The sequence below is a fragment of the Mus pahari genome, chromosome 15 (genome assembly GCF_900095145.1).
Source record: "Mus pahari chromosome 15, PAHARI_EIJ_v1.1, whole genome shotgun sequence".
NCBI classification, from domain to species: Eukaryota; Metazoa; Chordata; class Mammalia; order Rodentia; family Muridae; genus Mus; species Mus pahari.
In genome coordinates, this window is record NC_034604.1 from 37,459,498 (window position 1) to 37,472,418 (window position 12,921).

Below are 12,921 nucleotides of genomic sequence, written 5' to 3' on the forward strand. Positions count from 1 at the left end.
TCAATTTTTATTATATTTATTCAGTGTTTTAAATGGAACTCATACTCACATGTAATGTAGAAATACGGTAAATCATTTAACATTTCTAATGTAACAAATCTTAATACGGTCTTTAAAGTGACCAAGAAATTTACATGGAACACATAGATGTGGTTCTGGCTCTTGTGCTTTTCAGTACTTTGCGGATCAGTGTAACTGCCTATCTGGTGCTCTGCCGTCATTCTTTTTCAACCAGTAATATTTGCTTTGTATGATACTGTATGATGATGGCACTTTATTATCATAGTAAACAGTGCCAAGAAAGCATGTGATTTCCTTTTGGGCTTTTTTGGAACATTTTCTTTATATTTGAGTACAATTTTTTGCATAAGCATTCATTCTAAAAATGTTCTATGAGTTATGAATTGGGAGTTTTACTTATTTGTAAAGTTAAAACTAGCAAATTTTACTCACACATCTTAAAGATAAGGGCTGGGCAGGAAGCAAGAAACCACATTGATACTACATTTTGAAGGGATGATAAAAATAAAGAATTGTCATATTTGGCTTAGTGTTTAATGAAAGTAACTGTTTGGTAGATATTTTATTCATACTACATTTTTAAAAAAGCTTCTGAATATGTGTGTGTAACTGTTGATAACAGTGTTTGAATTGTCTTTGCTAGGGCACCCGGCTCCGACAATGCTGTCCATCCAAAAGTGGCAGTTCTCAATGAGTGCAAGTGAGTGACATGACTGTAAATGGCAGCCTTTCATGCTTCGAAGTGAATGTTCCAGCAGTGATTGGCAAAAGAATTGGTGGCTGGGAATTCACTAATGCCTGCATATGTTTTACTCAGTGTTTTAATGAATTTTTATCTTACAGTTAAAGAAGAACAAGAATTAATGGAAGAAATGAATGAAGATGAGCCTATTAAAGCAAAAAAGCGGAAGTAAGTAATGCATAGTTTGTGCATTTCCAGGTAGATTTACAGTATGGAGTTGATGAGGTTATCAGTTTGTGATTAGAAGGGAATGTGTAGTATCTATGTGATTAAGAAATAGTAGTCATAATTGCTTTCTTGGACCTGATCTTAATTAGCTTTTATACTGTAGAGATGGTGTTCTGTCTGTTGTTAAAATTTGGAATACTTGGTCATACAAATAGAAATTATGAAGCTAGCTGAAATTTAGGCATTAATTGATTAATTTTCTGTAGACTTTAACAGGTCTAGAGGTTATTAAAAATAAAATTTCTTGCTGGGCGTGGTGGCGCACGCCTTTAATCCCAGCACTTGGGAGGCAGAGGCAGGCGGATTTCTGAGTTCGAGGCCAGCCTGGTGTACAAAGTGAGTTCTAGGACAGTCAGGGTTATACAGAGAAACCCTGTCTCGAAAAAAATCAAATAAATAAATAAATAAATAAATAGATAGATAAAAAAATAAAAATTCTCTTATATAAACCTTCAAAAATTCCATTAAAATGGACACCCTTTTCTTCTATGTGTTTATCTTATGACTTGCTTGTTCCTAGAGACTGTTCATTCCTCCCTGGTAAGGAGTGGACTCACTAGTTAGAGACAGACACTGGAAGAGGTTAGGGCATCAGTGTGGGAAGATGTGATGGTACTTTCATTGCAGGGAGTAAAGTTGGAATTGAGGGTGTATAGGAATGGGACTACTGTTTTTCAGCCAACACAAAAGTCTAAGGTGATTATTAGGGACTGGTTGATAATAGTCCTGATTGCAAGAGGACAGATTGACTTTAGCTTGATGTGCTGAGAAGATGAGTAGGATGACTCTAGTAAAGAGAGGGTTCTTTCAGATACCTGATTGTTTATTGGCAACAATGTTCAATTACGATCTTAGTGAAGAGAGTTATCATAATCCTGTAACTGAGGCAGCTGGTCTCATTTGCATAGTTGACCTTTTTATTCCTTAATAAAATGTAGTTTTATTAGTTGTGGCTATCTAATTTTTTTTGTTTTTAAAAATTGTAAAATAAGACATTTTTCTTAATAATTAATTGTAAATATATTCATTCTGTTTATGTACCATAATTTTAGATATCTCTGTGATGTTAAACTTTTAGGTTGTTTTTAATTGTTTGTTCTTATAGACATCTCTGTAAGGTTTTTAACTGCTTTTATCAGGAGAATGTCAAAGAAGTCCTTTATGTGGATTGCCCGAGCTTCTCTATTTAGGTACAAAGCTAAAAGCCTGTTTTTCCTGGCTTAAGTTTTCCTTTATGTATTTTATTGAGATAGATAGTGATAGTTTGTATTGTGACATTTAGTGTAATTCTGTAAAGGTTGTTTTTTATCATATTTCGTAGCTGTCTTTGAGCTCCTTTAACTATGTAAGTAGTTCTTCTGTAAAGAAACAGAGTATATTGCTTGGCAGATTGCTTTACCTGTTTATTTTGTGCATGTCTTAGGTCACAGACGATCTCCCTAAGCTCCTGCAGGTCATGGATTGTGTTTTCTATTTCTTTTGAGCCATCCCCAATTGCTACTCACCTCTCATTATTAATTAGGCTTAGCTCCATTTGTAGCTCTTGGGCTACTGTGTAGAATGGTTTTGACTTTCCAGTAACTTATGTCAAGAATATAAACCAACTTTAATAATTTTATGTAGTTGATCATGTTTACAAAGGAAGATTTGTTCAAATACATTTGAGTACATTGGATTTATTTCTTGGATTAGTTACACAAATATAGGCCTTCTTTTAATAGTATATATGTTTTGAGAGATAGCATGATTTCCTGTTTATGTCTCCTTGTGTAGACACAAGCAATAGGTCTGCCCTTAGCCCTGAGGTGTAGTGTTGGATAAACAAGAAGTAGGTTAAGTCATTGCTGAGCCATCCTAATTCCTAGTACTCCCTCCAAACTACTCTTGTGCCCATGTTCTCTGAGACCTGCCCTTCAACTTAAATCAGCTTGTCACCAGAAAGTGAGTAAGAATGTCGGTTAGGTAAGGTGTTTTCTCACTATACACTTGGCCACAGTAATTTTTTGAAGTTATTTAATTTTATTATTAAGATAAAGATTTGAAATTACTAAGACCTTTTCATAATGTATCTTAAAATATTTTCTGAATTAATAATAAAATATTTTGGGAAATGCTAATATTTTAAAAATATTATCTTAAGAACTAAAAATATATTCTGTTCTATTTGATTCTAACATAGTTTTGTAAGCAATGCCAGAAAAGCCTTTTTCTTTTAGTTCATAACAACTGGAGTAAGAGAGAGACTGCACATTAAAGATATATATATATATTTTTTTTTTTTTTTCCTTAACCAATGTAGCCATTGTAATATTAGAAGTGCACTGTAATTTTATTATTATTAGAATGAAAGTTGTACCGTGTAATTTATTTGAAATCCTCAGGATGGTTTGTTATGTCAAAAATCTGCTGCTTCTAGTTCCTTGAAAATTCCACTGATATTAAGAACTTAGTAAGATTTGTATTTGTTGTATTAATACCACCTTATGATTTATTTTTTATAGGAGAGATGATAATAAAGACATTGATTCAGAGAAAGAAGCTGCCATGGAAGCTGAAATTAAAGCTGCCCGAGAAAGGGCCATTGTCCCTCTGGAGGCTCGAATGAAGCAGTTCAAGGACATGCTGCTGGAGAGAGGGGTCAGAAAACAATCTTTGGGGGAGATAGTTCTGTTTTATATAAGTAATATAAATATGTCTTGCTAAAAGGTCAAATCTAAGGTTAGTGCTCGTTAAGTGGGGTGGGAAGGATAAGGGAACCTCTTAAATTACTGTACACATTGTGAAGTGGCCTTTTACTTGGCTTATCATATTATATTTAACTAAGTGGCATTTTACTGTCCTTTAAAGTATAAGTAGCATTTAACATTTGTTGGGTCATATAATTTCGGTAACACGTATGAGTATTAACATTACAGAATTGCGGACTACTTCGGATTGGTAAGGTATATATGATTCTTCCAATATCTTCAGAACAACTTTTGGTGAAATAACTGATACTTATGATGTTAGAAGCTTAACTGAGAAAGAAACTTTTTGGTTGTATTCACAAATGTATTTGAATGAGTAAACTGTTAAATTTTAAAATCACAAGATTGCAGTTAGTATGTGAAATCAAAATGCAAATCTTCAAGGCTTTTTCTGATGTGTTAAGTTTAAAATGTCACACAGTAGTGGTTATTTTTAATGAGCAAAGAAGTGTGTGTTATTTCTTTATAACAAAGAAATGGTCAGAGCCAATTAATGTGGAAATTTGCTGTTGCTAGCCTCCCACTGCTTTTATTAGTGATGGAAACTTCACTATGGTTTTAATGTCTCCTTTACAAACAGATACCCCGTAGATTTCAAGCAAAATTATGACCTTTCTGGAGTCGAGTATCTAAATTATGAGGCAATGCTTTCTTTTTATTTTAAAGGTGTCTGCTTTTTCAACATGGGAGAAGGAGTTGCACAAGATAGTATTTGACCCTCGGTACTTGCTTCTCAATCCTAAAGAAAGAAAACAGGTAAAGGGGCTTAACAGTGAGAATTTACCACTTTGAAATGTAGTGTTTAAGTGTTGAGACAGAAACTCCCAGGCTGGCTAACCTGGCAGTCCTTCTGGCACTTGTCTCTCGCTGCAGTAAAAATATACTGTTCAGACTGAGTCACGGTCTGAATGTTTTGTTTTTAATGTACCTTGGTCTGAGGATATCAGATCCTCTAGAGTTGGAGTTAGACAGTCGAGTGCTGCCATGTGGGTACTGAGAATTGAACCCAGGTCTTCTAGAAGAACTGATACTTTATTTCTTAACAACACTTCACAGTGTACTTTTGCATCTTAGTGCTTAGTTAGTGGGTCAGTGTGGGGACTTTCCCACTTCAGAAACCAGATTATTTTTGCTACTTTTATAAGAACATGTTGTCCTCGTGCTTCATAGTTAATGAAGTTATGTCTGTGGTAGGTTTTTTTTTTGGCAGCGAATTTCAGAGCTTTATTGGGCAGGACAGAGGGCCACATTTCTGCCCGCTCACCGCCAAACATTTAAAACTGTTATTGCGCTGAGATCCCTGGTGATCTCCTCATGACCTCCACTGGAGTTTGAAGAGAGTATAGCCAGGAAAGCTCAAAGCTTCCGTGTCTGTGGCAGGTTTAAAAGTTAATTCTGATGCATTTATCAATTTGTGCTAATGGTGCAAATTTAGAGTAGAAATAGCAAAATACAGTTTTTATAAAAAAGAAAAGCACCCATCTATAATTCCCAGTAGACATAACCACTGTTTATTGGTTTTTAAAGGAGTGAGCCAACTTGTCTATGCATGGAACTATATAAATACTGTGAAGGTGTAGCACTTGGCATATACATCTCATGCATGCCAACAACTAAGTATTTCTTAAAGTGATTGTCTCATAATTGTAGAGAAATGAGGTCTCAAGGTTTCTGCTGAACTAGAGGTGCATGAAGTAGTCACCTTGCTGTCATTCCCTGATGATTCAGCATAGTATCACCTCATGGTAATTGCTTCTTGCTCTAAAGCATTGTATGCTTGCAGTTTATGTAATAATAAATTCTCTGAACCATCTTCTGTAAAATGGTAGGTATTTGAGTCATGTCCTCATAGTAAGTACACTTGAGCTGTGAAGTTTCTTTTGGCAGTAGTGCTATATTCATTTTGAATATTTACAGTGTAACAATTGGAGTAATTCTCAGGAGTCCTATCATTTTGCATGCAGACCTTCTTGTGAACATTAATGAAGAGAGAATATTTATAATGTCTGTGTTTTGATACTTTTAATAGAACAACATGGCTTTCCAAGTATACTTGCATGTTCATCTTAAGCTTTGTAGTTGTTCCGTTTTGAATACTTTCTTTAAACTGTTCAGATGTGGTCATCTCATTCTCGTCATGTAACAGTCAGTATACTGTCAATATACTGTGAATCAGCCTTGGTTTTTTGTTTTGTTTGATTTGTTTTTGTTTTGTTTTGTTAGAGTCTGAACTGGCCATGTTTTAGATGTTTCTACTTCCCAAGTGCTGGGATTATAGTCATGAATGAACTTGAGTCTTTATTTTCCCTACCAGTAACTCTACTCCAAGCCACTAAGGTGGACTCTTGTAGCTCCTTAGTAGTTTTCTTTTCAGGAGTCCCCTTTCCTCCTTTTTCCTTTATTTCTATTCTAGTTCTTCTGTGGTTTCAAGTTTTCTACACAGTAGCCAGAGAATTTAAAGTTTAAGAGAAATCAGATTCAGTTGCTGTTCTTAAAATTGTCTAGTACACATACCATTTCAATTAAGAGAAAACAGATTCTTGAGATGGTCATTCCTCTTAAAGTTCTTTTCTTGTGTTTTCTATAGCCACACCAACAGCCTTTAAATAAGGCAGGCACATTTGGTGCTTATTATTTCAATTGCCTGGCCAGTCTGTGTTTACCTTCTCTGCTTTATGGTATGGTTTTTAAATAGCACTGATAGGTCTCTCCTGAAATGAATAGTTTGGGGCTGGCAAGGTGGGTTGGCGTATAAAGGAACCTCTGCTATACCTGACTTGAGGTTTTTTTCTCAAGACCCACATGATGGAAGAAGAAAACAACCAGTCTCTGCAGTCCATACATGTACTGTGTCATACATGGGCACACACATTCTTTACATATGTACGTATATATGTATGTACGTATGTATATACACACATAAAAAAAGTGTAAATAAAATGAAATGACAGTGTTTATCATGTAGTTTAGCTGTCCTGCAGCAGATTTGTTCCTTGCTCTGTGGTGTTTGGATCATTCCCTGTTAAAAGCTCTGTAAGACTTAACATTTTATAATGCATTCTTATGTTGCTAAAATTTTCTAAGTGAAACCTAAGAACTATACTTTGAATTCAAGTTCTTTAACTTCCAGGACATTGCCAGTTTGGTAGAAATTGAGCTCCTTCTTAGAGTTACAGTACAACAAAGAGAATAGTGTTTCAGACAGGGCCTGAAAGAGAGATTATTCCTTCTAAGGAAATTATCTTTAAACTCTAGTGTTGGGACTGGAGAGATGGCTAAGCACATAAGAGCACTGGCTACTCTTCCAGAGGACCTGGGTTCAATTCCCAGTACCCACGTGGCAGCTCACCAGCTATTTGTAACTCCAGTTCCAGGGGATTTGCCACTCTCACAGAGAGATATATGCACACAAAAAACATCAGTGCACATAAAAATGAATCTTTAAAGTTAAAAATAAAAAAAACTAGTTATGTTCTGAGAGGAAAGAGAAATTTGTATTTGACATTCAAGTATAAATATCTTAAGAACTTGGTTTTGTTTTTATTTAAAATTTAAGGAGAAAGCAAATAGATTCTCATTAAACATTTGCACATATAATTTCCTAAGTTTGTATTTTGATTACAAAAAAACCAAGTTGTTTAATGTCTTAATCTAAAATTACATCCTTTGTTTCTAACCAGTTGCTTTATTTAGCTTATGACTTGTTTCCTTTAATGTTGCTTTGGATAAAAGGTAGCCTAAAGGGTTAGAGTTTTTATTGTATGTTGTGACAATAGTGTTATAAATATAAATAAGTTATAAAATAGTATTTTTACAGAACAGTTTGTGTGCTGGAGTTTTGGCTCTGCTGCAGGTAATTCTGATATTTTGATGGGTTGTCTCTTATTTTAATGTGATTGATACTCAGAGCTTTAGAGGATACAGTGTTATGATCACAGCTCCAGCATGAATGTTGTTGGTTGACTTGACACTTAAATAGTCTCATGTTTTAGTAAACACGTCTATGTTCTGTAGGTATAATGTGTGTGCAAGTGGAGATAAGAGGCTGACACTGGTTATCTTCTTCACTGTCCACCTTAGTTTCTGACAGAATCTTTGATTAAACCTGGAATTTCCTGATTTGGCTAGCCTGGCTGACCAGCAAATTTTATGGATTCTTTTGTCTCTCCTTTCCTCCTACCACTGCTGAGGTATAGATGCATACCATTGTTCCTGGCTTTTCTGAGGGTGCTGGGAATCTGAACTCAGGCACTCCTGCTTCTACTTTATTGATGGAGCATACGCTTCAGCCCCAGAAACTTAACTACGAAGAAAAGGATACACATAGAAATGCAAAATGATGAGTGACTGTTTATAAGATGGATGTAAGTTACCAAGTGCAAGGATGAGTGATTGTTTATAAGATGGATGTACGTTACCAAGTGCAAGAACTATTACTAGCAGCCCAGAACCTAGGGTAGGCCTAGGTAGTAATAGTCCCTTAGTAATGTATTTTTGCTTATGTGTATAAACAGAACATAACTAGGAATTGCTTTTAAAATTCATCCACTCTCACTGTAACTGTTGCATTCTTGAATTGAAATTAAAAGAAACTGGTTGCTTAAAATAGGAAATATTCAGCCAAGTATATTGGAGAACATGACAGGAGTAAGGAGAGATTTCTAAGTAAAAGAAATCCAGTAATTCATATCAGTAATTCATAACATTGATCTGAACTACCTCAAAGACGTGCATGTTTAATTTTTTCTAGTACCTTGGAAGAAAAATGTTAGAGAGGCTACTCTCTGTTGTATGTGTGTATAATCCTGAAACTCAGGAGGCAGAGGCAGCGAGTTTATGTTTCTGCCTCAAGGAAACAGGACCTTTCATAGATCATGTAATACTGAAATGAGTTAGGAAGATAGTGGGCGAAAGGAAGCTTTCCTGTGACTGAAGGAGTGTTGTCTGTCTCTGGCAGGGTATTGCTTTGATGATGTTTTGCGTGTAGACTGAATTGGAGAGGCGCTTTTAGGAAACATTTTCTTTTATCTCATGCAGACATGCTGGTGTGGATTTATAGACATTGATGGTGGAGTATAGCCTTGCTGTCTTCATTATCTCCAGCGTTTCCCCCAGAGCTTTCTGAACTCACCTGCTTGCTTGCCATTATTATCTGGAAGGCCTTCTTCAGTCATTTATAGGGTTGATGTCAGCTGTTCACCCCGTAAGGTGTTTGCTTAGTATTTATTGGGGTAGTTAGTGCTGCAGATGAAGCCCAGGGTGTTCTTTGTGCTGGGCAAATGTTCTGCTATGGAGCTCATTATTGGTGCTTACATTTTGAGATAGTATCTTCTCATGTAGTTTGGGCTGCTTTCAAGAGTTGTGGCCCCTCCACCTCCACTGGGCCTACTCAGAGGTTGTTTTTGTTGGAGGTTTTTGCTGCTTTTAAGTGGAGATGGGTGTTGATAACTATTAAATTTTACATATTTGAGGAAGCCTTGTTTGTGCATTTCTTTGATTGTGTGGCTAGCTAAGCATTGTTTCTTAAGAATTTTGAAAGTACTGCTTTGTTTTAAACATTCAGAGATGTTTTTGATGCTATAAATGTCACCTGTTGTTTTTTGAATCCCCCTAGACATTGTACCTATGAAGATTCTCTCTTAATCCTCTGTGATCTCATGTTCCACTAAGATACATTCCAGTAGGAGATTGCGTTGTGCAATATGAAAACTGCTATCTTTCAGTTATGGAAAATTCTCTCTCCTTACCTTTGTTGTTGCTATTGTTATTTGTTGAGAATTTCATACTTTAATACAGTGTATTACGATCTTCCCATACCCTCCCTTGAGAGTTTCCCTCCTTGCTCATGGCCAGTTTGGTGCTGTCCAGCCTGCAAGTAGTGCCATTTACTAGAACACAGGCAACTCAGTGGCCTTTCTACTTGGCAGTCTTCAGTTGGTAAAAAAATCTTCATTTTGGTGGATTTCTGAGTTCGAGGCCAGCCTGGCCTACAAAGTGAGTTCCAGGACAGCCAGGGCTATACAGAGAAACTCTGTCTTGAAATAAACCAAACAGCAAGAACAAAAAAACCTTCATCCTAATGGAGCTACTTAAAGTCTTGTCTGTGGCCCTTACACTGGGTTGATCTTATACAGGTCTTTTTCAGGCGGTCCCAGCTTCTACAGGACTCCCCAGCCTCTGCTTTCACAGTAGTTGCTCTGCTCTTCCTCAGTGATCCCTGAGCCATGTGGGGAGGCACGTGATATAGATAGATGTCTCATTTAGGGTTGAGCACATTAGACATTTCTGAGCTCTGGATTCTGGATTCATCCCCAGTCTATCCCTTGCACCGTCTCCCGTGTGTGTGTGTGTGTGTGTGTGTGTGTGTGTGTTATTGGATATTGAACCCTGGCCTCACATGGGTCAGGTGTTGTGGCTCTACCACTGAGTTAGATATAAATTCCCTGCCCTCATCCTTAAATTCCTGGTCCTTCCTCTTGATTTAAAAAAATTTTTTTTAATCCATTTTTCCTCACCATTGTCAGCTTGTTCAATTCAGTTTTACTTCCTCCCTTAGCAGTCTCTAAGATTTTTTTTTTTCAGGTTTTCTTTTATAGCCATGGTTTTGTAAGCTGCTTAAGTATTTTTCTCTCTTTTTGAACTTTGTTTTCTGGTATACACTCTGATTTTGCAGTGTAGGCCTCATGGTGAAGAGTGAACGAAGCATCAAAAAGCGACTTGACACCTGTTCAGGCTACCATGATTGCAGACTTGTACATAGATGCCCAGGTCACCAGGAAGATAAACCCCTGCAAGTCCTTATGAGGGATTGTTTAGATTAGCCTAGTTGAGGTTTCTGAGAGAACTGCCTCAATTCTGAGGAACTTAGCCTGGCATGCCGCGTTCAGAAATCCTGTTATCTGAGAGATTTGTTTTGCCCTTTTCAACAGGGATCAACAAGCTTCTTAAGGGTCAGATGATCTGTGGGGTTTTGTGGTCCACATCTGCTATTTTAGTGTAGATGCTCCATAGACAATAAGTCAAACAATGGGTATGATTTTATTTGAAAATAAAGCTTAATAGACATTTTAGAGACCATTTACATTTCAGTTAACTCATCATTTTAGCTGTACAGTACTAAGTAGAGGAAAATAATATAGCATAGATTTTAAATATTGAAGGAGAATGAAATTATGGGTTCTGTTACTGACTTTTCTAAAATGGATTCAAGAAGACTGTGGTTTAGCTTTTATGTTTCAAAATTTGAAATATGTATTATTGGAGAAAAATGACAAGCTACAGGGCTTTTCTTTGTTTTTCTTTTCTCTTTGGTTTTGGAGAGCTGTGTGCTTGTGTACTGTCTGGTGAAGCTTGAGAGTGAGACTTGCTGGAGATAATCTACTGTTAGTGATTGACACTGAGTATATGGTTCCTATGGAGACTTCATTTTGAAATTCTCTAATAAAAAGACTGATGTATCAAATTGATTTTTTTTTTTTTTTTTGAATAGGTGTTTGATCAGTATGTCAAGACCAGAGCAGAGGAAGAACGCAGGGAAAAGAAAAACAAAATAATGCAAGCCAAGGAGGATTTCAAAAAAATGATGGAAGAAGCAAAGTTTAATCCAAGGTATGTGTTTACTGTAGTCACCTCTCAGTGTGAATTTCTCCCTGAGCTCAAGTGTGGATGTGCTACAGGGTAATTGAGGTAACCAGGTTATGCCTGTTTAAATAGATAAAGTAAACAAGCAAATGAGGTAGTTGTGACAGGAGCTTTCCTCATTCTGCTATTGCTCAGAATAGTATAAACAGGAAGAATGAATTGTTCATGGTTTGCTTGTGACTGTGAACAACAGTACCTGGGGGATTTTTGTTTGTTTTTATTTTCTTTTTGTTTCTGCCGCAGTGTCTCTTACTATTTTGCCTAAGATTGTTTCAGACTCCCAAGTATTGTGTCTGTAGACTTGTACTGCATGCCTGGCTGTGGAAGTGTAGATCTGTTTAAGTTTTAAGGTAATAGAATTGGAACCCAATAGAGAGTGGAAACCATGATCAGAATATATTATATGGGAAAACAAAAGGACTGGAACAGGAAGCTTCACATTAGGCTGGCATTATACCACTGAGCTACAGCTACAGCTCCATGGAGCATTCCACAGTGAGAGGAGAGAAGCGTGGGTTTCTGGATTAAATGACACTTACAGTACAGGTTATTTTTGTTAAGCAATTTTTTTTTTTTTTTTTTACAAACAACTCCACGGAAGAGTGATCAGAGTATATTTTAATGTAATTTGTTTTTAAGTCCACAGTGTTAAAAGAAATGCTTTACTAGTTAGTACAAAGTATAGGAAACTATGAGTATTTGTGGCTCTGAAGAGGGTAACATTAGGGGGTTAGAATTTCATACTAAAGACAGGCTTGAGTTTTTTTGTAGAGCATACATTATGGGTCATAGTTAAGACTGACTTACAAGAGACACTCTGGGGTATGTGAGACGCTCTGAATGTGAATCGGTTAGATTAGTATTTTTCTGGAATATTGCGGCTATGGAAGGACAAAGGAACTGCTGACATGTTCATAGGTTAAGGCTTATGTCCATAGTATATTTTCAAATGATTTAGTAAAATCATTTAGTATTATGATTAGTAAAATGATATTGACTAAAACTTCTTAATGGTAGTTTAGGAATTGGCTGCTCACTAGGTAAAGGTGCTCACTCTTCAACCCTGGCAACCTGAGTTTGAGCCCTACAACCCGCATGATATAGAAGGGGAAAACTGATTTCCACAAAGATTTCCTCTTACCTCCACCTGTACCCACCCATCCACACATGCACATGTATGTACAATAATAGCAAAAAATTAAATTGACCAAAAAACTAACCAACTAAACAAACCCTTCATTGGTCTGGGAATAATCAGAATTCTAAAAGCAATGTTAGTGGTGCTCTTACAGAGGTGAGTAAATCCTACTGTATTTCTGGTCCCTCCAGTGTGCTTTCTGGGCAGATAGAAGTGTCAAAGTGCTTGTATCTGTACACTGAAGGTTATTTTGTGGGGGAAAGGTAAGATGTCTGAGGTGTGCTATGTTGCTTCATTGGCTTCTTGTAACTCTGGCACATAAATAACACTTTTATCAAGTAAATAGAAGAAAATGAGAATAACTAAAATGTGAGAGAGTATTACCTATTGAACTATTTTGGAGA

The 12,921-nt window shown here is 36.4% G+C and overlaps 1 protein-coding gene across 3 annotated transcripts in view; it reads left to right on the top strand.

Moving 5' to 3' along the window:
* Tcerg1 (transcription elongation regulator 1) overlaps window positions 1-12,921 on the top strand; it is a 58,311-nt gene that overhangs the window by 32,646 nt on the left and 12,744 nt on the right. For all 3 annotated transcript variants that reach the window (XR_002381045.1, XM_021214173.2, XM_021214171.1), the window contains 5 exons: window positions 665-721; window positions 865-931; window positions 3,493-3,628; window positions 4,405-4,494; window positions 11,228-11,346. Coding sequence is in view for 2 of the 3 variants with exons in the window: in XM_021214173.2 (XP_021069832.1) it covers window positions 665-721; window positions 865-931; window positions 3,493-3,628; window positions 4,405-4,494; window positions 11,228-11,346 (469 nt within the window). In the remaining variant the exon portion in view is untranslated. The remainder of the gene's footprint in view (window positions 1-664; window positions 722-864; window positions 932-3,492; window positions 3,629-4,404; window positions 4,495-11,227; window positions 11,347-12,921) is intronic.